Here is a 24,082-nt window from a genome sequence, read left to right on the forward strand (position 1 = left end):
TACCATAAAACAACGTGCCACCTCGGCGAGCACGAGCATCCGCGGTGCATGTGGGGGCGAGTGAACAATCAACGGACTGCGATGCCGTCCGCCTCTTCCACAGCGCGTACGTGCCTGCTCCCGTAGGTACGGGACGTTTCTAGGTGGAACGGAACAAAAATTCGGTGCAACAAAGCAGTTTCGCAGTTTATTTTTCGGAATGATTAGCTGGAAAAGAGTGTGATCACACTTTACACAGTGAATTACACTACTAATCCCATATATTCGTAGAGAAATCCCAGCAGCCTGAAATCCGTGGTATACTGCCTCAAAGAAGCCGCAATCCAGATCCAATCTTGGTAGATTCAGCCCAGTGCATACCGTACCTTAATCGGAAAAGGAAGGCGCTTTCAATCACGTTAAACAGATGAGACAGTTTGTTATTGTTAGAGGGTTAAATTTCTGGCAGAATTTTACAGTGAAGGTAGGAAATACAGACTCAGTGAGACCGTAACCAGTCTTTCGAGTTTAGATGACAGGTGTCAAGTTATCGCTGAGCATCAGAAGTTGACGATGTTGCGAAAGATGATGATGACGATGAGAAATGATGCTTTTTACTTAGGAACAAACTTCAGATAGCTTTTTAAATGTAACTAAAAAGCTTTAGATAACTTTTTGGCACATGGTTCAACTCAACCCAACGTTCTAAACAGAACTTATTAAATTAAAGAAATAATAAAAAAAATCATAATAATAACATAATAACATAATAACAACAATAAACAAAACTAATAAAATTAAGTAAATCCTTAAGTGGTTTTCTTTAAGTTTATTTACTTAAAATACTTGTTTAAAAAAAAGGAGTTTTTAACACCTGAACAAATCAGGAGGTTACCAGAAAGTAAGATAAGAGAATCATACCATACGTAGTAATACAAAAATAGGTAGATCAAATACACTATCAGGAAGACTAAATTCCTTACTCTAAAATTTCGAAAAATTTTTTTTGAAGAATTGAAAATACGGTAATACGATCAGCTGAATAAACCACGCGATCATTATCCTGGGAGGGCACGGTTTGCGCCGCAGTCCGTTGGTTTCGAATCAAAAAAAAAGAAAAAAAGAGGAAAAGAAAATGAGATACTTCATATTTCAACTGAGTTCATTCAATTGAAATATGCAGTATCTGATTTTTCTTTTCTCTTATCTTAGTATCTCATTCAACTTAATTCATTTTCATACATTGAGTGACACTTAAGAAGCTTTCCTATTTTTCTTTACTGTTGAAAAATTCTCAGGAAATTTTTTTTTCTGTGTGCAGCAACGATAACGAAAATCTAAGAGTGAACTTTTTGATGGCCATGATCGGTGATGGGGTATTACTTATTACTTTGACAGGTAGTAGAGCAAGGAACAGATGACACATGGAGATAGGGCGCAAACAACGGAAAGTCGCCTGGATTTGTCGTGACGGTCTGAAAATTACCATCTCAACTACTTCCCGACGGAAATTTCCATCACTACTTCAATTACCAAGCTTCTACCAAAAGAGGTTTGCGAAGGAAAAAAAAACAACGAAAAAAAACCACATCGTTCAAGAAAAGACGGTTGGAAGGTCTTTGCGGAGGAAGAGGAATTGGGACTGGGCGGCGGCCTTGTGCCTCCTGCTGTGCAATGATCCGCTTCGACGCAGAGTTGGGAAAAGAGCGAAACATTCAACGCTGGGAAAAAACAATGAGGAAGAAGAATACAGGCTTAGACTTCCTTCATCGAAAAATAAAAAAAAGAAAAGAAAGGAGAAGAGATTTTTGTGTGAAGAACCTGTAAAATTCACATTTCTGGAAATTCACATTTTACTTTTTTCTCATAACAGCTCAGCAACAATTACTATTCGTTCTAAACGCTATTTTTTCTTTACCCTTAATTTTTTAAGTCTAATATTTTTTATTCCTTGGATTTTTTTGACGCGAGAAGGCAGGATTGTAGGGGGAACAAATTTGGATAGAGGGTATCACATGGAAACTCAATAGCCGTATAGAAAAGTATAAGAGGATGAAGTGTCCCAATCCGCTCGGGACGGGTTCAGAATTCAATTCAGAATCGTTTGAGGTTTTACGGACGCGTGTCTAGCCTATGCGAGGACTTGCGGGGGCTATCAAATCAACGTTTTTATCCTCCCAGACAAATCTGGTAGCAATTTATCGACGTCGGAAGAATGAAATGTTTGATTGGCACAGTGGTGGTCCCGAGCCATCGATCGATCGTGCACTCAAAGTCGGACCATTCACCGACTGCGCTACACCCACCTTCCAAAAAAGATGAAATATACCGAAGTTGATCAGTAACATATAACCATACATCTGCAAGAGAACCTAGCTAGAAAATAAGACGGGGTAACCGCAAATCAGCGGCCAAGGATAATAATAGACGATAATAATAATAATAATAATAATAATAATAATAATAATAATAATAATAATAATAATAATAATAATAATAATAATAATAAAATTATTGCATATTTAGAACCTAACAAGACAATAATGGCCGGTGTAGCGCAGTCGGCAAGAAGTTCGGCTGTGACTGCACGATCGATATTTCGAAGCGCAACCAAAACCTTTCATCCTTCCGAGGTCAAAGAATTGGTACCAGACTTGAATTGGAGGACAAGAACACCGTCTTGCTACATCTACTCATCTTCCTTTTTGTGGCGCCCCAGCGCCCTTATTAGGTCCTGCGGCGATTTCCTCGACAGAAAGCACGCTGGGTTGCTGGTTATTTCTGTCATGTTGTGCATTTAATCGTGGTCAGCAGTGACACTTTTAAAACGATTTTAACGCCATTATTTTGTATGGATTGATCCTTACTTAACTTTGCCTCTCACTAACTGAAATAAGCGTTGAGCGCTGCTGGAGTATGATCTCTCTGATTTTCTCACATCAATAAAAAAAGCTGAAACTGAGCCTCAGCCTTGTTAGGCCTACATTTTCCGCACCGTTTCCCATGAACATAATTAGTTGAGCGCAGGATTTTGCAGATGAAGCGCAGTCGAAATGAATTTTGCAAACGGTGCAGAGATTCAATAGAGCAGAAAAGTGTAAGAGTGAAGTACACCAACGAGGTCCTGGCATCACCTCGAGAGAGTTTGGTAGGAATATGCTGGTTGTGGGATTACGGTAAAAAGAATTATTCACCCACTGTACTGAAAAATCCGTGGCGCACATCAGCAAAAGGGCGAAAAAGTGAAATAAGATACCTAAAAGCAAAAGAATTGAATGGAGCTGGCCTACAGATCGGGTTTTTGTCGAATAATAAAAGCAAATAAATAAATGGAGATACGTGTGGAATTCACTAGTAGGTGAGGCTAAGGTGTAGGTAAGAAAATCTATGAAGTAAAATAATACCCAAAAATTTCACGGGAGAATTATGAAAAGAGGCGAAATCTAATTCTTCCAACAGAATTATGGATTTAATGAAAAACGCTGACGAACTTTTGCACCAAGCAAATACTTTACGCCTACGATCAGCTAAACAACAACAACAACTGGCTTTGTGACCGCGAGGCTGTTCGAAATTGCCAATAAATTCGGACAAATGCTTCAATGAATCTCCGTGAGCAAATTGTTGCTGACTGATTTTTTTTTGCACTAAAATCTAAGAAGAACAGAAATAAAACTGGAAAAGTATCAAACATATCGCAGACGACATCCATATATCCCCGAAACCGCACAATTAGGTTCCCTGTGTTGACTTTGTCTTGATCGGGTTGTTGAGGTCCCACCACATTGGATGAGGTCATAACGACAAGGAAGCGAGGAGGTGTGGCTCTGCCAAGATGATTGGTTCTATCCACTCGAAAAAAAAAACCGAGGGAAAGGCGGAGCTAAACACACGAAATTACCAGTTTTCATTACTGGTTATACGATTTCATGAATGATTTTCTTTCCTGAGGTAGGAAGTGGATTTCAAGCATCTTAAGAAGGATTTTCATTCGATGATTCAATGAAAGATTTTCCTTTTCCGAAGCAAGCAATGAATTTTGAGCTTGATTCAAGAATAACTCTCATTGTATTTAAAGATTCTAACATTTCTTAAAACTTACACAGTTTTTCTTTTCCGTTTCAGATTTTTCGGTTTTCTATATACTTAGCGTTATTCTATTATTCTCGACTACATATACTGTAGTATTGTAATTTTTAGCGGTGTGGAACATTATAAATTAAAAAAAAATAAAATAAACAAAATAGCTAAATAAAAAATGAATAAAAAAAATAAAAATAAAAATAAATTAAACGGATTATTTGTGCGTTTATTTAAAACACCCATTGGTATGTCTGAAAAATCATAATTAGTTGAATAATAGTTAATTAATCAATTATATTATTAATTAATAATAGTTGGTTTATATTTATAATTATCAATTATCTTGAATAAGTGCAAAGGTGGCATGACCATTTTCTAGACTTTAATCATTAAAATTAAGTAATGAGCACAACCAGATAAAACTTTAAGTAAAAATCTTCGAAAAAAAAAACAAATGCTTTACACATATGTGGACCAGCTGACCAGCCGTTCTTATTTGTTTATTTCTCACACACCGCCAAAAAACACTGCCGATGATCAATGCCTTCTTACTGGACAACAAAGTCAATAGGATCCAGTTTTAGCCATTTTTGATTTATAATCAACCGAATAAAACATAAAAATTGGTGATGAAACGAAATAGAAACGAAAATACCTGAACTGTCTGAGAAACGCAAGCGGCACGCGATGAATGTGGACGTGGATGTTTACTGGAAGTGCCAGTGAATGAATCGGGACAGAAAAAATCCAACAACTGGTCAGTTCCCGACAAAAATTCGTGGCTGATGTCAAAAAAAGGAGAAAAACCACAATCACGGCAGCAGTATCGTAGCAGAAAGCGTCGTATCCCGATATTTTAGTGAGCAACTAAAGAATCCTCGTAAAATGGAAAAAAGTACAGTAAACTTAGAACGAGTGTAAACTAATCCAGTTTAAAGAGATTGCCTTGACATATAAAACAAAAACAAAGCCCAAGGAAATGGGAAAAACTGACGAGGAATGCGCAACGGAATCAGATATCAAAGAATAACAGCAAAAGAAAAAACCCTGGAAACTGCACGCAGTTCCATCCTGGTGCCTGAGGAAATAAAAAAAGAAAGAAAACTTCGAAGGAATTCTGCTGCCCTTTTTCTGCAAAAATGATGAATACTTCAGAAGTTTCTGCAGTTTCTGCTGAAAGGCAGCGAAAAAAACAATGGACTTTTGCAGGAAAAACTCATAGGCTTCTCTTCATAATGTACTTTACGGAGGAAGCTGAGAAAACTCCTTCTGGGATCCAAGAAAATGAAAATGTCAAAAAGATACGCAATAGCGGGGAGTATGATCACTTTTTCCAACGTTCCACGTAGATTAGAAAAAATAAAAACCTGTACTTTTTACCAATAGAAGTTGTGATCTTTGAAACTATCTACAAACTCCTGTCATTCTTGAAGTGAAAAATCTTAAATACCCTAACTCTCGTCCCTTTTAAAAACGAATCATCTGGCCTTTTTTTTAGTACGAGCGTAATTTTTCCGTGATATTCAAAATTCACTAACGTAGTTTTATGGTAAAAAAAGAAAGAAGAAAAAGAGAAAACGAATAGGAAATCTACTAACTGGTGGAGATTTGATGTAGGTGCGAGTGGTGTTAAAAGCAGCTGATACATCTCTTTGAGCAAAGCTATTCATCACAATCCTAGAAGATGCAAAAAGTTCGATTTTTCAGAGAAGAAAATAATTCCGATGTTTGTGGTTAAATTTGCTTCAGGCCTTCGTTTCTATAGTTTTGTAGAAAGGCTGTTTCTAAATTTGTCGGAGCAGCCCTTCCTAGGTGCCAGCCGAATTTCCTTTTTGTATATTCTCCTTCACCTGTTATTTTTCCTTATTCTTTTCTCCCCTCTTTTCATTTCCGGATGTTAATTAGTGCAGCGGTAAATTCCAGAAAATTATATTCAAAGTTCTGAAAAGTTCTGAATAGAAGGACTAACTAACTCATTTTTGACCCACTAATCATATATTAGTGAAGGACTGTTCTTTGCTGTTCGGAGAACATTTCAATTAAAATTCAACATCCAGAAAATTTCAAATTGAAGCATCTAGTGCTTTAAAAAAACGAAAAAAAAACAATGCATTTCTATTTGTTACTTGCTCTGAAGTGCTATTACGGTTACATCAGATTCTCTCGAATAAATTATTCGTGACGTAAAATATTTGTATTATTGATTGATAGAAAAAAAAACTAAAGTGATAGCTAAACTATTCACACAATCTATCAATAAAGACTCTATCTAAACCTAAAATTTAAAAAAAGATGTGTGAGAGATTTTGGGCGCAACCCCAATGCATGTTGGGGAGCGTTTTCTTTTGAAAATTATTTTCTTTTCTCACTACGATTCCTCTTTCTGGAATTTTCGTATCACATTGCAAAAGTGATTTCAAGGTCTCCTTCAGGGTTTTCGCAGTTCAATTAATTGCTGCTGTTTTGTTCCATAAATAGAAAAATAAAAAATGAAAAACAATAGAGAAATTTTAAAAAAATAGAAATAAAATGATAGAGAGGCAGAGAAAACAAGAGGAAAATCACATGAAGATATACGTCAATCACACGCGCGCTCATCCAAATATCCAGAAATGTGCTTGCAAAGCAGCATTTCAGCCGATTCTCATAGAAATAAATGCACTTCAAAATGGGTTTGTTTTCTTCAAACGTCCTTCAGTTAGGATCCTAGCACACTAACACATGTAGTGTGGAAAAAGACACAGGAGAACCAAATTTTTCGTTTTTTCCCCAATTTGCAGCAGTAGCAGCTTTTAAACGATTCTTTTTATGGTAGAAATTTTTGCAGTTCATGTTTGTGTTGTTGCTTGCAAAGTAAAACACTAAAATTGTTAACTTCCGCAAAAATAAGAATTTCAAACTCTAAGAAAAGTTATTTAGACTAATCGGAAGTGCTAAACAGTTCCAGAGAGTAGTTTGAAACAGTGGAATGCATTCTTCTGAAGTTTTTTCTTTGAATGCCACCTATTGCTGCAAAACGATGGAAAAGAAAATGAGGAGAGAATAACCAAACGAGCAAATGACGTCAACAACCGTATTCGTGGTGGGTGCTTCTTTCCTCAAAATAAACGACTCAGGAGAAGTTACTGTAGATCACCTACTGTATTCAGTGGTACGGTAGAGCATTTAAGCTTATGCAGCTTAATTTCTTAATTCAAAATGTAGTATTAGAAATCACACAGCTCTTTCTGGCTATTTCCTCCAACCTAGCTCATGTAAGGATTTCTTCCTCTCGGTTCTCCTTCTTTTCACAAATTTCTCTTTTGAAAAAGATACAGACGTGTTTGGAAATGGTCACAATTTCTCGTCACTTACGTAATAATAGCTAGTTTTTTTTTCTAACAAAAGAAATGCAGCCGTGCTTTGGAATACGGTAATCAGCTCCGAGAAGAGTAAAAAACGACGTTTTTGAATGAATTTTGTAGTTATGACAGTACTTTGGTGCCATAATATATGCTTGTAAAAAGCGAAACATATCATATGTCGTATTCTCTAATTCGACGATGCAAGGTTGCAAACGAAGCCGGAAATTCCAAGAAAAAAACGAAGTGAATATGGAATGAATCGAGAAATACTAATTTCACATTCATTTAATGCGCGCATCCCGCAAAAACCATGTCAAGCACATCTGCAAGAGGATCCCAGAATACGAAAGTAAACAACGGTAAACGATAAACAAACTGGCTCATTTTGAATTATTTTGTGGCAAACTTCTCACTAATTATCAGTCGCCTCTGCTGTCCAGCTCAATGTTTCTTGCAAAAAACGTAAAACCAACTATTTTTCTGTGAACTTTCCGTCGTTTCTAAAGGAAATTTGCAAAACTTTGGAAAGAATTTCCATGAAATAACATAATAATACACATAACATAATAATATAATAACACATCAGGGTCTCAGCTGCTGTACATGGTTAGCAAATGAGTGACGTAAGAGAGTAGAGGGAGCAGAGAGATGAAAGAAAAGGAAGGAAATGGCATAAGGGAATTTGAAGTTAACGAAACCAAAAAAAAAAACTCGATATTGATATTGATAGGATAAAAAAGAACAAGCAGTATCAATCGCTTAAAGGCATCACCCCACGAATCTGAGGTGGTGCAGATTTCAGGTGGAGTATTCGTATACGGGATGGAAGACTCTGGAGAGGGGGATGATTCCGTCCATTTCTTCCTAATTCCCGTAAAAAACGGCCCGGAAGATGCGGCGCGTGCACACGGCTGGCGCGCTCCAGTCGAATTCCCTGTAGGAAATAGTGCGCCAGAACGACTGAAGCCATATATTCCGGACCGTTTTTATGGCAATTAGGAAGAAATGGACGGAATCACCCCCCTCTCCATAGTCTCGCATCCCGTATACGAATACTCCACCCGAAATCCGTTCCACCTCAGATTCGTGGGGTGATGCATTTAAAGCAAACTACAATGGCGACTATCGATGACGCTCGATTCCCCCGTAATTGTCCTGAAAACGACTCGGTAAACGGCCTTGTTGACCGAACTCCACTACGAGGCACCTAACAACATGTTGCGTGCCCGAGCGCAGGCATCGCGCGCCTGCAAGCAGGCAGCCATTCAGCGGGCTGGTGAACGAGCGTGATCCGTGATCACCCGTGATCTACACTCCTAACCCTATCTCTTTGGTGAGAGGCCCCAAATCCGTCAATTTCGCGATATGCTGCTTCTAACCCTTCTTTAGAGAATTAGAAGAACCCTTTAGAAATAGACTAAAACCCCAACTTAAAAAAAAAACCTTTAATTTATGTTATTCCATTGATGAGCAAATCAAGACAATGGATCTTCTAGGAAACATCCTAATATATTTCCCGCCTACCCAAATGACTTTTCAGATCCACTCACAGTCAAACAAAATGCTAAGGTGGGTAAATGCGTCCTAAACAGTCCCTACTATTTGTGTAAACAAGCAAAACACAACGCTGCACCGCTTGCAGAACGTGGAGGTGAAAAAAGACTAACGAAAAAAAATTTCAAAGAAGAAATTTCCAGCAGCCAGAAAAACAACCAAAAGCCTGAAAGCAATAAAAAAGATGATTGACATTGTGGAGCGCCTTTTGCCCTTTTAGACACATTTTCGACAAAACTGTTCATATTCCGCGCATAGGGATCACGTCAAGAATTTTCATTAGTTTTCATTAATTTTCATCATTTATTCATCATTTTCATTCTCGCATTTCATCCTTAGATGGTCCTGGTCAGACAAATACAATTCAGAAACAATGCGGAATGGTGATGCTCTGTAGAAAAAATGAAATGTGTTTTTCTTGGGTATGTACTTCAACCGCAGCCTTATCTACAATCACATATAGCTGTCGACTCAAACAACACGAAGCCCAGTGCAGCTGCGTAGGCGGCCGCGCTCGAAGCGACACGGTGAAGCGTAGCTGTTGCGATCGATGGGGGACCATAGTGAACCAAAGTGCAGCAAAAAGGATCCCCCATCGATTCTGACCGTTTCGCGCAACCACACCGCTTCGAAGCGCGCAGCAACTGCAACGAGCTTCATGTCCTTTTCTCGTCTACACCTAATTGAACATTTAAAGACACTTTTCTGCCTAATCAAAATCCCAGAAAACGGACTTCCAAACTTATGAAAAGGAGGATTGCAAGCAGCATGGAAAGACAAATATGTTGAGCCAATATTATGGATGTACATAAATTTGAATATTGCACAAATCCATGTAAAATGATGAATTAATAACAAGTTACAAATGAGTTAAGAACCCCAGGTCGGTGCAAATCTCATTTGTATATCTACTGTATGTATGCACATATTTTTCCACTCCATACCACTTAGCTAATAACATTTTTTATAGGTAATTGGGAAAAAGTAAGTAGGTTGGAAAAATGAGAAATTCTGAAAATTCCGAACCTTTTTCTGCAGACATGAACACATATCACCTGGAGGATTTGTCGTCACAAATTGTCCCGCATGCAGACGTAGACAGATCGAAGAGTGACAAATTCGAGCGCAGCTTTCATTACTGTCGGATTTGACGAGCCACAATAAATCAACAGCGAAAAGAAAAAAAAAGAAGAAAAATAGAGTCAGCCAGACAGCAGCAAAGCACCAATGTTGGTTGGTATTTAAAGCTCATTGCCGCAGAAATTTTCGATGTTTGTTTTCTACTAGCAGACAGCGTCTGGGACCGCGTAATTTTTAAGGAATGACAGCAAAAGGGCCAAACATCTTCACAATTCCAACAATCATAGACATCAGCAGCATCCTGATGCGTTTACGAGTGTTTAAAGGCTTTTCACTGCTAATAAGTAATAGTAATAGTAATAATAATAATAATAATAATAATAATAATAATAATAATAATAATAATAATAATAATAATAATAATAATAATAATAATAATAATAATAATAATAATAATAATAATAGTATAATAGTAGAACAGGACGATACAAGCCTATGCAAGAAATGCGAGAGATGATACGTTGACTTTAAGAAAGAAATAGTACAGTATGCAGGAATCAAGACCTTTTTGTAGAGGAAGGGGAGGGGGGGAGGGGGGAGAGAAGAAGCGTCAACTCTAAGCTCCACCCAAAAAAGAAATTTGAAATTTTGCTTTTAATAAATTAATAAGTAAAATTAAAAATAAATAAATAAATAAAATAAATAGAAATATTTGGTTTCTTCATTTGAGCCGCACACGAGGTTTTTATTATTCTTCATTCGTGGCTAACGTTTCGGTAGTATGGCCTTCTTCAGATCAGAAAAGAGTGAAATCGAATGTGATTTATCCGATCAAACCCCCTATTCGCCCAGCAAAGAAAATCCTAAGTTTACTGTTGGATCTTATAGCTACAAGTAGAAGAGAACATCGCACCTCGGGATCAGATGACTATCCTGCCACTGCTAGATACCTGTAGTGAGGTGACTAGCGCAATCAAATATCAGCCTCAAATAGGGGACGAGTTCCCGCGTAATGCAGAGGCCCATTCCTCTTTGCGATTCATCTCTGGGCCCTTCAAGTGGATCCAAAAAGCCTCCAGACCCTTGCGCGCCACAATACTAGATTTGCGCGCCAAAATTGTGATAGTAAATAGAAAAAGATTTCATTAGTAATTTTACTTCACTTTTAATTTTTCGAGGAAATTCCCAAATTTTTCGAGGAAATTCCCATTAAAAAAACTCTGATTTCTGTTAAACACTCGTAATTAAGCGTATGCGTAGGGCATAATGCTGTGAGCGGATGATTTTCGGTGCCATGGCGGAGCCGAACCAATGTGCCGCAACGCAGACGCCTACGGTAAGCCCATCGGACGCGACAGCGGGAGCGAAGCGACCGCGGCGAATTTTCTGCTGATATTTGACTCATTTAAAGAAAAACTATAAAAAACATAAGATACTTGTACAGCCACTGCCAGAGAGCAAGGAACGTGAAATAAATTATGATTACAGAGAAAAATTATGGAATTGAATTTAGTTTGATTTATAATTATTATTATTTCGGTCAAGAACAACCCACTGGTGAATGTTAGCCTCAATTTTCTCTAGGGAAAAATCTAAAATCTTCAGCGGTAAAGTATTTGTGCGACGAAAATGTTTGCAAAAACAATTTGCGGCTCTCACATAGTTCCTGCGTTTTTTTTTTCGAATTTATCTCTATGATTTGAGAGGATCCCCAAAGTGAACACGGAAGAGTCAAAGAGAAAATGTTCGAGATCAAAGGGGTTGAGAAAGTGCACCTATGTGCTGTTCTTTTTGTGTCTTTAATATTCCCATGAAGGAAATTAGAATTTTAAATTCTTGCGGGAAATTCTAGAGAATTTTAGATTCCGGATGAGCATAATGTCCTCCTAAGCTTTTTGTTTTGTCGAATATTTCATGAAGCGCACATTTGCACATCTTTGCATGTAACTTTTTCTTATAGACACTGCACCATGATCAACTTCTTCTGCAGGGAAAAATACTTTGTTCAAGTACACAAATACAGAATGAAGAGAGAAAAATTCAAAGAAAAAGGTGTTTTATTTCTATGATTTATTTACTTATTTATTATATTTATTTTATTGTATTGTCATTACTATTACTTTTGTTGTTATTAGGGGTACCCTTGAGTAATCAATAATTATTATTGGTGTGAAATGATATGTCGCTTCAGAGTGGTTGAGAACTCATGAACGCATAAATATGTGTTTTTTATGGCACTATTACAATTTGTGACCGTGACTTTTGCAAAAATCAAATTCAAACATTTTTTTACTATCTCTCTGTAAAATGGCGGACAACTGAAGAATATTTACGTGATTGCATGCTAATTCATTTTTCATCTGATCGGGTGTTAATGCCACGGTTGTAACAAAGAAAAATTGTGCCTTTCCTACTGGGCAAATCTGACCTCTGACCGCTTTCCGGTCGATTGCCTCCTTCATTCTGGTCAGTTGTTGACAGTAGAGGTCCCAGTTGAGTGTTTGGCCCGATAGTAGCAGCTCATAGTGAACGATTCCCTGCCAGTCCCATCAAACACAGCTAGACCTCCTCAGTCGTTAATCCAGGTTGGAGCCGGATCACCGCAGTTGGACCACGATCTTTTTCGTTTTTTGTTACCGTAATGTTATTGCCGTATAGTATGATCCGATGTGATGGATACATCGTGAGGTATGTCTCACTAAAGACGTCCTGGAAAAACGCTTAAAACCTTTCACATCAACTAATATTATTGTTAGTAGATTTGATTGCATCGAAGGAGTTCTTTTGGAAGGACGCGAAACAAATTCCGAGTCCGACCAAAATATAACATAACTCGTCAAATTTAGTAACAAACCCCACTTTCTTTCCAAAAATACCTCAAATTTGTCAGATGCAAGAGCCAACACTTCAGAGGTCAAAGAACTAGAACTTTATGAAAACTCATTTGTGCAGCATAATTAACTAATAGAAGTATTTGTAGTCATAGTTTAAAACGCAGAGTGGTTTCTGCTTGAAGTTTGTGCTTGAATACATTTGAGAAGAGAAATGAAGCAGAATGTGAGCATCGTTAAAAACGTTCAAAAGTATGCAAGAAATCAGGCGAGGTTCCAAAACTTCATAGCAGTAGATTTTTATACTATTATTTTATATTTTTGGAAACAAGTTTTTCTTCCCGCATATATTTTGAAGAAACCAAACAAAAGTAATTTCTCAAGAAACTTGTAATATAAAGTGATAGGTTTTGAAAAGGTTTTAGTCTGGTTTTAGTTGTAAAACCTCAACTACTACTAAAAAAAGAGCTAGGTAGACAATTCTTGGTTTTTTTCAGTGTTTAAATAAATAGAAGATTGTAAAAAGTGCAACCGTAGTGTTAGTGGCTCACTGAGCCATAAATTAAGCCAGGAAAGAACCAAATATCTGTTAAATAAGGCTACTTTACGTGCATCGAGGCCACAGAGGCGGGAATTCCCACTGAGTCGTCCTTTTTTTCGAATTATTTGTCAGGAAGAAGAAAGAAAAGAAGAAAAAGAAGTAAAGAAAAAAGAAACTAAAGAGAACTCGATGCGAATTAGGTGAAGAGGTTAAATTATGCAGAAGTGCTCCTGATGCCCTCTTAAAGCACCTAAAGACCCTTTTCCCCAAAATTTAGTCGCGTTTTTATTTGGTGTAAAAGTTTTACTTGCTAAAATCTGGCCAATATAGTTCTAAAATTGAAGAAGGCGAGTCTTTCTCGGATATTTAGAGTGGGTGCAGTCTTCCTGGCCGAAAAATTGATTCCGATCCAGAATAGTTGGTGTTGAAACTCTCTACAGCTAGGATCTGACCACAGCCTACCGGTATAAATCACGTTTTTATGACATTCCTGCAATTTTCCTCCGAGCAGCCGACGGTCTACGCAGAACTACAACAATCCATCTCTTTGTCATTCCAGCACATTCTGGGAGAAAATCATGGATTTGCGTCGTAAGAATATTTATTTAAAGAATTTTACCTCTGCAATAAATCGAATAAAAGTGACAAGCCCTATAAAAGTTATAGAACCTGTCAAAAAATACAAAATAGATAAAAGGTAAAGTAAAAAATAAACCTATGAAAAATGCAGGTATCTACCAGAATGACGAGAAACTATCGTCCATCTTTGTAATTTTGTGTACAAACACTAGGAGCTGCGTTGCACCAGAAGACCGCGTCACTTCCGCTGCAATTTCTCCCAACTGTGGGAAGTCCTTGGGAAATAGTGGGAGGCGGAAAGACAATATCAACCTCTCCCTTTATATCCCCAATGATTATTACCTTGAAGAAAAAGGAAACACGTTAGAGAAATGTAAGCGAAACTGTACCCAGAAGCGTGTGCCATGAGATAAGATGAGGTCCCGAAGCGAAATTTTAAATTCCTGGATAGTATTAATGGTCTTATTGTCAGTTTACGCTCGCTCTTGAAGAAAACAATCATGACTGTAGTATTATTCTCATGTTTTTATGATTGGCAAATAATAAGATTTTATGTGTCGGAATATTTAAAAGTGCGCTCCATCGCTACACCTGCGGACCAATGCAGAAGTGAAATGCAGGGGAACTCCGAGTGTCTCGCTAAAATTTCCGCAACCGTTCCTTTTTTTTCAAGTTTTTTTTCAAAAAGTGAAAAAAATGAAGCAACTTTATAAGGGAACCGCTAACAAATACTGTGGTGCTGTTAGTTTTTTTTTTCTAATACAAGGTAAAGAGAGCGTGAGAGAATGAGGGAAATCAAGCTGTAATTAATGAGCAGCCAATTTTTTTCCCTGACAATTATCCTGACAAATAGTTGGGAATGAATGATAACCTCAGCATGGAGTCGTTTTATTTGCATGAGCGACGAGTCCATTTTTCTTTCTGGAGCTAGGAGATTTAGAAAAGAACAGTTTTGGTGTAATTAGAATGTACTTGGGAGGTTTGGAGGATAAAACAGAACTATGCACGTTAGGGATGTATTGGTTACTAATATAAATCTATAGAGTTTCTTCAAGTTGAAAATTTCTGCTGAATATTAGTGAAAATATAAAAACAAATTAGTAGGTTAGGTATTTTCCGTCATTGTTCAGAAGTACGATTGGAAGTAGTGATCAAGTTCCATTCCCATTCTTATTCATCCAATAAAGCGTATGGAACAGTCTTGACTCGCCTCTCCAACGATACAACTCGCTACAAGGAGTAGAACGAAAGCATCCGCAGCTCGTCAATGATTGTGTGGTTGTGTGAAGCTGTGATGGTCAATTCAGCGTATCAACTGGATCGTGGACGTTGAACGACGACGTAGTTGCCCGCATTCTATTGCGTAATGTGTCGCATCGTTGCAGAGAAGAATGCCCACTAGAGACCCCTTTTCTGGATTATCAGGATGAAAAGCGCCGCGTATACATGTCTGATTGCCCCCGGCTAGCGTTGCCCCTGCCTATACTAAGTGCAATCAGGCATCCGAGTTATCGAAGTTATCCAGATATTGGAGAAAGGTGTTGTTTTGAAGCACGCTGCCAAACCCGAACCCGGATAGGGGAAAATACCTGGAGGGAGCATAGAATCTTTGGCAACAACTCTCCGTTTCGCTATGCTAAACTGCTGTATATTGTCAACCTTAAAAACTCATGTCGAAAGGGAATTCACGCGAGACAGCAAATCCTCCAGGATATGGAACGGTGACGAACGGATGTACTCTAATCGAGCTTTTGTTGTAGAAGATCCGGAAGATGCGGTTGGCTGGAAGATGCGGCGCGTGCACAAGGCTGGCGCGCTCAAAACGAACTCCTTGTAGAAAATAGCACACCGGAGCGCTCGAAGCCGTATCTTTCGGGCCTTTTTTTACGGCAATTAGGAACAAATGGACGGAATCACCCACCTCTGCATCCATAATCTACTGTCCCGTATAAGAATACTCCTCCAGAAATCCGCACCACCTCAGATTCGTGATTTCGTGATGCCTTTAAAGACACTGTATCACGAAATTGACGTGGTTCGGAAACTCCAGGAAAAACGTAGAGTTCGGATCGTAAATCACGGATGCAAGCGTGGCTCCGCTCATCATCACCTAATCGTCGTAAAAAATAATGTGGAAGACAGCGATCTTTCCTACCAAATCAGTCGCATCCCTGTGTTCACAAGCGAGCGGTCGGAGATTAATGAGGTCTGCTCGCCAGCCTATCCACTAAATTAAAATGAATGAATAGGCTGTTGAGAGGGTTGGAACGTGGAGAAGGATGCGCGTTTTAAAGTACCTCGTAGGAATTGAAAGAGTTCTCACGGCGTTTTTCAAGATGGCTCGAAGGAATCGAGCGCGGCCACGCAAGTATCCATAATCTATAATCCGATCTCTACGTTCTCCCAGGAGGTTCCGTACAACGACAACTTTGTGATACGCTACCTTTGAGAGCAGAAGAAATGAGAGAAAAGCCATTTAACACATATTGTTGGGGAGTAAACAGAACTCCTCCAGTAGCGGTAGAAAAATGACGTCAGAACTCATGAGAGGAATTGTTCTGCCCCAGTAGCTCTCGCTCTTCTGCAACACTTATTGGATCTTGCAAAATCTCATTGTCAAATAGTGCTAGAGAAAAAATAAATTTCTATTTTAATTAGAAGCATTTGCATTAATATTCTTTCAAAAGAGGGCAAGCAGAATTTCTACAAAACAGAGGTTTTTCGAAAAGAACCGTGTCCTCTCTTCTTCTCCAAAAAAATCTACAACAATGAGATGAACAACATGAGATGATTCCGATGAGAGGCAAGTTCACTCAAATTACCCTAAAACCCTAAAATCCCAGAGATAAGTCCGCTTGACAAAGTGAGCGCCATCAGTGTTGCGTGTGCGTACGCCTGCGATATTTCTTTTCTTGTGGTTTTTTTAAAAGAATTTTTCAAAATCGATTTGACTCTTCTTGTTTTTAGGCATGAACCAGCGTAAATTATACACTGTAGCTTTTAAACTGGACGCTGTCAATTACGGTAGAGATCCTGAAACATCGACAGCAGCTATTCATTTCAATGTCTCGGACAGGCTTATCAGAAGATGGACAAATGATTGAGAAGTCACGAAAAACTCGTAAAAAAAGTTTTTTTCAAGCAAAGCCGGGGGTAAAAAAAAGCGTACGGCAAAAAACGAATGAAAGAAAAAAAAACAAATGAACAACAAAAAATGATAGCGGACTGATCTATGGGACTTTGGAATAGTACAATTTAATTAGCACGATCACATAAATTAGGCTGATGTAATTTGTGTGATGCATGCGGTGTGAGATGAATAAGAAAGTGAAGAACCTTTGATGAAGAGCTAATTTATTTACTTGTTTCACTCTCTCTGGAACTCGACAATTGTTTTTTTTCAGAGTGTTCAGAAATCTAAAAAAACACTCTGACAGAGCACAAAAAAGAAGTGTTCCCTAAAAATATACAAATCATTCCATGGATTTCACCTTCGCAAAGTCTTTCGGATGAAAAATTAGTGGGGTAGTTTCGCAGTAATCTCTTGAACCGATTTTAGAACACATAAAACTAAGACCCTTCATGTAGACCTACGTAATCCTCAAAAAGAACGAGTAAACACAGCACAACAACAAAACTTTGGAAGAAAAAAACTTGCTTAAAATTGCATGATACGCATTTGTTTACAGTTATTTCTGCCAAATTCCACAACAAGAAATTATGCATGAAAGTAAAATGAACGCATGTTCAATTGAACGAACCAGTAGATGCGAAACCTTCGAAAAATGAAGCAGTGGGAAATCCTCCTGGGAACAAAATAGATTTGATGAAAGAGAGTTGAGCTGTCTTCGAACTTGTACTTGTCTGTTTTTCTTTTCGTTTAAACTCGGAACTTCTATTGAAGAATCGCGTCTTTGTCCAGGAGAAGTGGAAATAACTCTCTACTTTAGGAGGGGGTACATCAAAAGATGCTAGTATGCGATGGTCATATGTACAGTACTCTACAGTCTAGAGTAATTACGGTAATTAACAGTATGATAGCAATTAGTCAAGTAGTTTCAAGGTACCTTAAAGGCAGCGAACCATGAATCTGAGTCGGTGCGGATTTCAGGTGGAGTATTCGCGTATACAGGACAGTAGATTATGGATAGGGGGGTGATTCCGTCCATTTATTCCTAATTGCCGTAAAAAAACGGCCCGGAAGGTACAGCTTCGGGCGTTCCGGCGCGCTATTTTCTACGACGAGTTCGATTGGAGCGCGCCAGCGTTGTGCACACGCCGAATCTTTCGGGCCGTTTTTTTACGGCAATTAGGAAGAAATGGACGGAATCACTCCCCTTTCCATAGTCTCCCATCCCGTATACGAATACTCCACCTGGAATCCGTATCACCTCAGATTCGTGGGGTGATGCCTTTAATGGGGGGTTAATTCCAGAATATTATTATAATGCAGATAAAAACTTCCTTGGAAGAGATACAACGTAGTAGTAGGGAACTATTACCGTTTGGCTTGCTACGAACCTTTAAAGCCTTCGTATTGTCTCCTAATGTTCGCGTTACTACTAAATAACTTAATACTAAATTACTACACATAGAATAAGCTAAGAAGAAAAATCCTTTCAGCCTCAAGCAGCACTCAGCGGGAAAAAGCTGAACGTTTTTTTCCCCAAAAATTTGAAGCATAGGAAAATAATCAGAAGTTAATTAATTTGCAATTACTTTAATATACCTCAATTTTTTTTCTGATTTCTAAGCGACAATTCTAAGAAATGCTGGAACAACGTGATTTATCGCAGTCTCAATCCATTCTACAGAACGTTCCAGAGCCTTCCGGTGACTCTCAGATGTGAAGACTGGGGGTTTTTTCGAAGAGATCCGAGGCACCGATAACGTGGATGGAAACGAAAGAAGTTCAGCTATTTTTAGAAATATTGTTAATTTTGAAATCTTTCGAAAACAAAATCTTGTCGAAATCTATCGTAATAAAAGAACAAACTACGGTGAAAGAGAGTGGGTGGGGTTGACCGGACGAAATGTGATTCCCCTCTATAGCAAGTGGAAATTGGCGGCTGCAAATGGCAAACAACACACGACGGCCGACATTTCATCTGATGAAAATGAACCAACAAGACGCGAACAAGACCAAATATCACGAATAAGGAAAGATTCAGGGAGGTTTCGATGAGGTGGAGGAACATTCTGAAGGAAGAGTAAATGTAGGAAATCATTGCGAAGAGCAAAGTTCGATATGGGGTGGTAGACCATGGATTAGGCTTATTATTCATGCAGATTGAGCGATGTGACAGCTCATTTTACACGCTGATTGACGAATTCCTGGATTTATGCGCGGATCCTCATTTCCGCTATGTTTAGCATGAACAGAAGTGAACTTATACGACTTTACTTAGCTACGAGAAAAAGTTCAATCAATACCCTTCCATATCACTCGCTAACAAACATCGAGATAGTTTTGTTTCAGAAAAAAGTTCAAATTTCGCTGCAATGAATACTCCAGCTGAATTTTTCCTTGAAAAATATTAGAAAAATAGAATACAACGAAAAATCACAAACAAATAGTGACTGAATCAAATGCGAACTATGTAAGCTACTTGTTCCAACAGAAAAATCTCCTCGAAAATTTTTGCGAGGAGGTTTTTTCCACCAAAAACAGAACTTAGATTTATAATTAAGAGTAAAAATTGAAATTGAACTAATAACAGCAATCATCTGTTCATTTTTCCTGGTTAGGACAGAAAAACTTCTGAAAAAATGTAAACGACATAGTCACGAAAAGTAAGAACATTTTCTTTCCGCGCTCCCTCTCCTTCTAACGGTAATTTTCGCTTTGTAGAAAAATATGAAACATTACAAAGAGATCTTGTGATATCGTTATTTGTTTACTAGGTTGTAACTAATTTGGGCAATCAGAAGTTCTGAAGTCTGAAATCTGAAATCTCTCTCAGTCGGAAATCTGAAGGATTTCATTAAAATAAAAATAAAATAAATATTAGTAATAAAACGAAGTAAGGGCTACGATGAAAATTTTTTACATGATAATTATAATAATTCGTTCGCTATGTTGTTATTTGTTGAGAAATTTGAGAAATATAATAATATAAAATTCTTTTGATTCTAATTCTTTCTCTATTTCCAACAACTACACTTCTAATTCTAGTTTTAATGGTAATTGTTACAATAATAATAATAAAATTAATAATAATAATAATAATAATAATAATAATAATAATAATAATAATAATAATAATAATAATTAATAATAATAATAATAATAATAATAATAATAATAATAATAATAATAATAATAATAATAATAATAATAATAATAATAATAATAATAATAATAATAATAATAATAATAATAATAATAATAATAATAATAATAATAATAATAATAATAATAATAATAATAATAATAATAATAATAATAATAATAATAATAATAATAGAGAATCGGGCATAAGAAATGAAATTCTTGAAGAAAAAAAAGAAGAAAACTGTTACAAATACGGAACACGAAAACTTCAAAAAAAAACGCTACAGAACTCTTCACAGAAAAGAGAGCAGTGTAATGTCAAGAAATATGAAATAAATAAGAGATGCACAAGAAATTCATCATCGTTAGGAGGGAAAAAATACCAGATTTAGACGAAAAAAATCTATTAACTAGCTCGGCTACGTGGTGATTTTGATAAGCAAGGGAATTAATTGCCATGCTGTGTTATCAGAGAGACATTCGTCTTGCGACTACCGCGCGTAAAATTACCGCTCACATTCGGGCCAGCCCGTTGTTTTTATTGTTGTTGTTTATCCGTTAGGAAATATGGATTCGACATTGAAATTGACACGGCTTATCTGCTGCCGAGCTTCGTGCTTGCTTCCTTCCTGGGAAGCAAACAAATCTCCGAACCACCCGAAGCGTGGTAATTTCACCGCCGGTCGCTGTTGGTGTCACCTCTGAGCGGTGCAGCTTCAGCTCTTTCATAGGCAACGTTGATGGATCGCTGAAAATCTCTTTGAAGTATCCGGAATGAATTGAATCTGGAGCAGACTTGCAGATAGAAATGTCGCATTAAGCATTCATAGAATCTAATTTATTCTTGTGTATTGTGTAATTTAATATCTTCAGTAATGGAAAGCGTAAAAAGAATGCAACTGGAAAATTCCCATTATTTCTCTTCGTTGGAAATGAAACGTAAAAAGTGTCAGTACTAAGAATTTATTCCAGTATAAGTATAAGCATATTCCAGTGCTGTTCAAATAAAACAATAAAGAATGCAAAAAATAAAGTGCAAAGAAAAATAGTCAAAAAAATAATATAATACAATTATAACTACACTAAAGTAATAAATAAAACAAACTATGATGTCTAATTGTAAACAACAGTTTCTAACTCTTTGCCACGCGTCTCCAACTTCAATCCTTAATCGTTTGAGGTTTATGAATGCGTGCATGACCTTACTGATCTGTGAGGGCCAACCTATGTGTCCAAGCCGAGGTTTTTTCTCCTCCCAGACAATTCTGGTACCAACTTATCCGACCCTCAAAAGGATGAAAAGCTTGGTTGGCGCTAAGGCGAGGTTTCTCGAACCATTTATGTTCATGCCGGTCGTAACGGGACCTCTTACCGATTGCGTTTCACGTACCAATAAAAATAGAAGACCGTAGTTTAAAGCCCCTAGGTTGTTCACAATTAGACATCATAATTTGCTTTATTTATTACTTTATTATGATTATAATTATATCATATTGTTATTTTTTGACTATTTTTTAAATTTTTTTGTTTTATTTGAACAGCACTAGAATACACTTATACTTATTCATAATATTCAAAAATTCAACAAAAACTACTGCTTACAACTAGATGTCATAGTTTGTTTTATTTATTACGTTATTATAGTTATAATTATTTTATATTATTTTTTTTTGACTATTTTTTAAATTTATTTATTTTATTTGAGCAGCACTGGAATATACTTATACCTATACATACTGTACTTGTATATAATGCACTGCTGTGCTGAACATTTCTTTCAGCTGCTCATAAAAAAAATATTTGGTCGTTTTTTTTTTTGAAGTTTCTTTTCCCTTTCTTCTTGAAGCTTTACAGCATTCATTTGTAAATATCTTTTGTTTGAAGGGCGACAGATAAAAATTTCCCAGAATACCAGTCATGAATTAATTCAGCATTCATTTATGACTTACTCCACATTCTCTGCTATTAGAAATATCTAATTATATAATATAGTATGCACCACAAAAAATCTAATAATATTAATTAATTATGGAATGATAATTAAAAACTAAATTTTAAAAAGTGAATTAGAACAATTAGATTAATTAGAATAAGAATTGGAATATTAATTGATTACTATAGTAATTACTAGAATAATTGCAATTATTTTATTTTATGACTAAGCTTGTTGAAGAGTCTTTTGGAAATATGCTGCCGTATAGAAGAAAACTCTCCCAGCGTTCACGAAAGATAAGAAGGGAAAATAAAGAAAGAGAAGAAACGGAAATATTGTAAAGTGATAGTTAAACAAGCAGTGGAAAAAAACCGTCTGTGTCTACTGTAGGGTTCCGGAAAAATTCTCCATCAATTTCGCATTATTGCCCATGTTCGACTGTCTTTGAATCTCGGCATGTTGAAACGTAGTTTTAATTGATTTCCTTGAGCTGTAGCCAAGATTGGTATTGATCGCCTTTATTAAACAACAACTAACATTTCGGCGTTATCGCCTTCGTCAGAGCCTGGAAAATTCAAAACCATTAGTGATTTATCCTCTCAAGCGCCTCATCACCCTACAGAAAGCATCCAATGGTAGGCAAACTCAAACATCAACACATTGGCTCGGTAAGCACTAGCCAATGTGTTGCTGTTAGAGATTTTTCCAGGCTCTGACGAAGGCGATAACGCCGAAACGTTAGCTGTTGTTTAATAAATACGATCAATAACAATCTTGGCTACAGCTCAAGAAAATCAATCAAAAACTTCGGATTGTTTTACCAGCTTTAACAGCGGAAAAACGTGATTTCACTTGACTAATCTGCAAAAGCACAGCTCAAGTGAATAGCTTAGAAAATTTCAACTTCAGAGAATTTCCGAGCACAAATTTCGAAGAATGAGGCCCAAAATGACGATAAGAGAAGCCGCTCCTCTTAGAAATTATAAGGAACACATGTCAGCTCATAACGACATTTGGTGCATATGAGTTACATGTGCCATATGCCATTCTGAACAGAATTGAATTCTCGGCACTCATTTTCGGATCTCAGGTCGTCCAGGACCATTGCGCAATTGGAGATTGGATAATCGGAAATAATTACGTTACTAGAGACAATAAATGTGCTCTCAGTCTTATGCGTACTATCATTTACTAAAAATATATTTCGGTATTGGACGGGTGTAGCGCAGCCGGTTACAGGTCCGCTGTAGGCGCACTGTCGAGGGTTCGAAACCGCTCTGGTGCCAACCAAGCCTTTCATCACTCTGGGATCAGAAATTGGTATGAGCTTGTCTGGGAGGATAAAAACACTAACGTGATCATCGGTTGGCCCCCACAAGTCATTGTATAGGTCAACACGCGTTGCAGAACCTCAACGATTACGAATTGCAGTATAAACGCGTTGGCGCATCCCAAGCGGATTGATACGATAGAGACTTTATCCTTTTTATTTCGGAACTTTAGACTTATTCTCGAAAAAAGCTTGCACATTATAGAAATTTGCGGTATGATCTATTGGTGAGTCACGCAATTGTAAACGGTTTATAGTCGAAGGTTAGGCGATCCCAGGCTAAGTGTAGTTGCGTCAGCGGCTGCGCGCGAAGCGGCCAGCGGTTTCGATCGCGCTGGGACCCTTGCTGGCTGCGTTAATGTCTGCAATTCAAAACAGAGCAGTGTCGATGGTGCTATCGTAATAGCCAGATTCCCCTCGTCGCTTCAAACGCGGTCGCTTTCGCAACTGCGCCAAGGTTCAGGTCGTTTTGACCCGACTGTAAGTATAATTGTGTACAAAGGAGGATACTGTAGAGAAGAAGGGATGTAGTTACATGAAGCACAGAGCACTTT

The 24,082-nt window shown here is 37.4% G+C and overlaps 2 protein-coding genes across 2 annotated transcripts; both read right to left on the reverse strand.

The window, feature by feature from the left end:
- Positions 1-2,383: 2,383 nt before the first annotated feature.
- RB195_011514 (uncharacterized protein) lies at positions 2,384-3,110 on the reverse strand (the record flags this gene model as incomplete). Its single annotated transcript, XM_064192961.1, has 2 exons — positions 2,384-2,562; positions 2,975-3,110. 2 exons carry the CDS (start codon positions 3,108-3,110, stop codon positions 2,384-2,386), a joined length of 315 nt encoding a protein of 104 aa, XP_064050544.1.
- Positions 3,111-10,274: 7,164 nt separating this feature from the next.
- On the reverse strand, positions 10,275-20,470 carry RB195_011515 (uncharacterized protein; the record flags this gene model as incomplete). The annotated part of the gene is made up of 3 exons (XM_064192962.1): positions 10,275-10,533; positions 11,350-11,429; positions 20,186-20,470. The coding sequence occupies 3 exons, from the start codon at positions 20,468-20,470 to the stop codon at positions 10,275-10,277; spliced, it is 624 nt and encodes a 207-aa protein (XP_064050545.1).
- Positions 20,471-24,082: the final 3,612 nt, after the last annotated feature.

This window comes from Necator americanus, chromosome III (assembly GCF_031761385.1).
Source record: "Necator americanus strain Aroian chromosome III, whole genome shotgun sequence".
NCBI classification, from domain to species: Eukaryota; Metazoa; Nematoda; class Chromadorea; order Rhabditida; family Ancylostomatidae; genus Necator; species Necator americanus.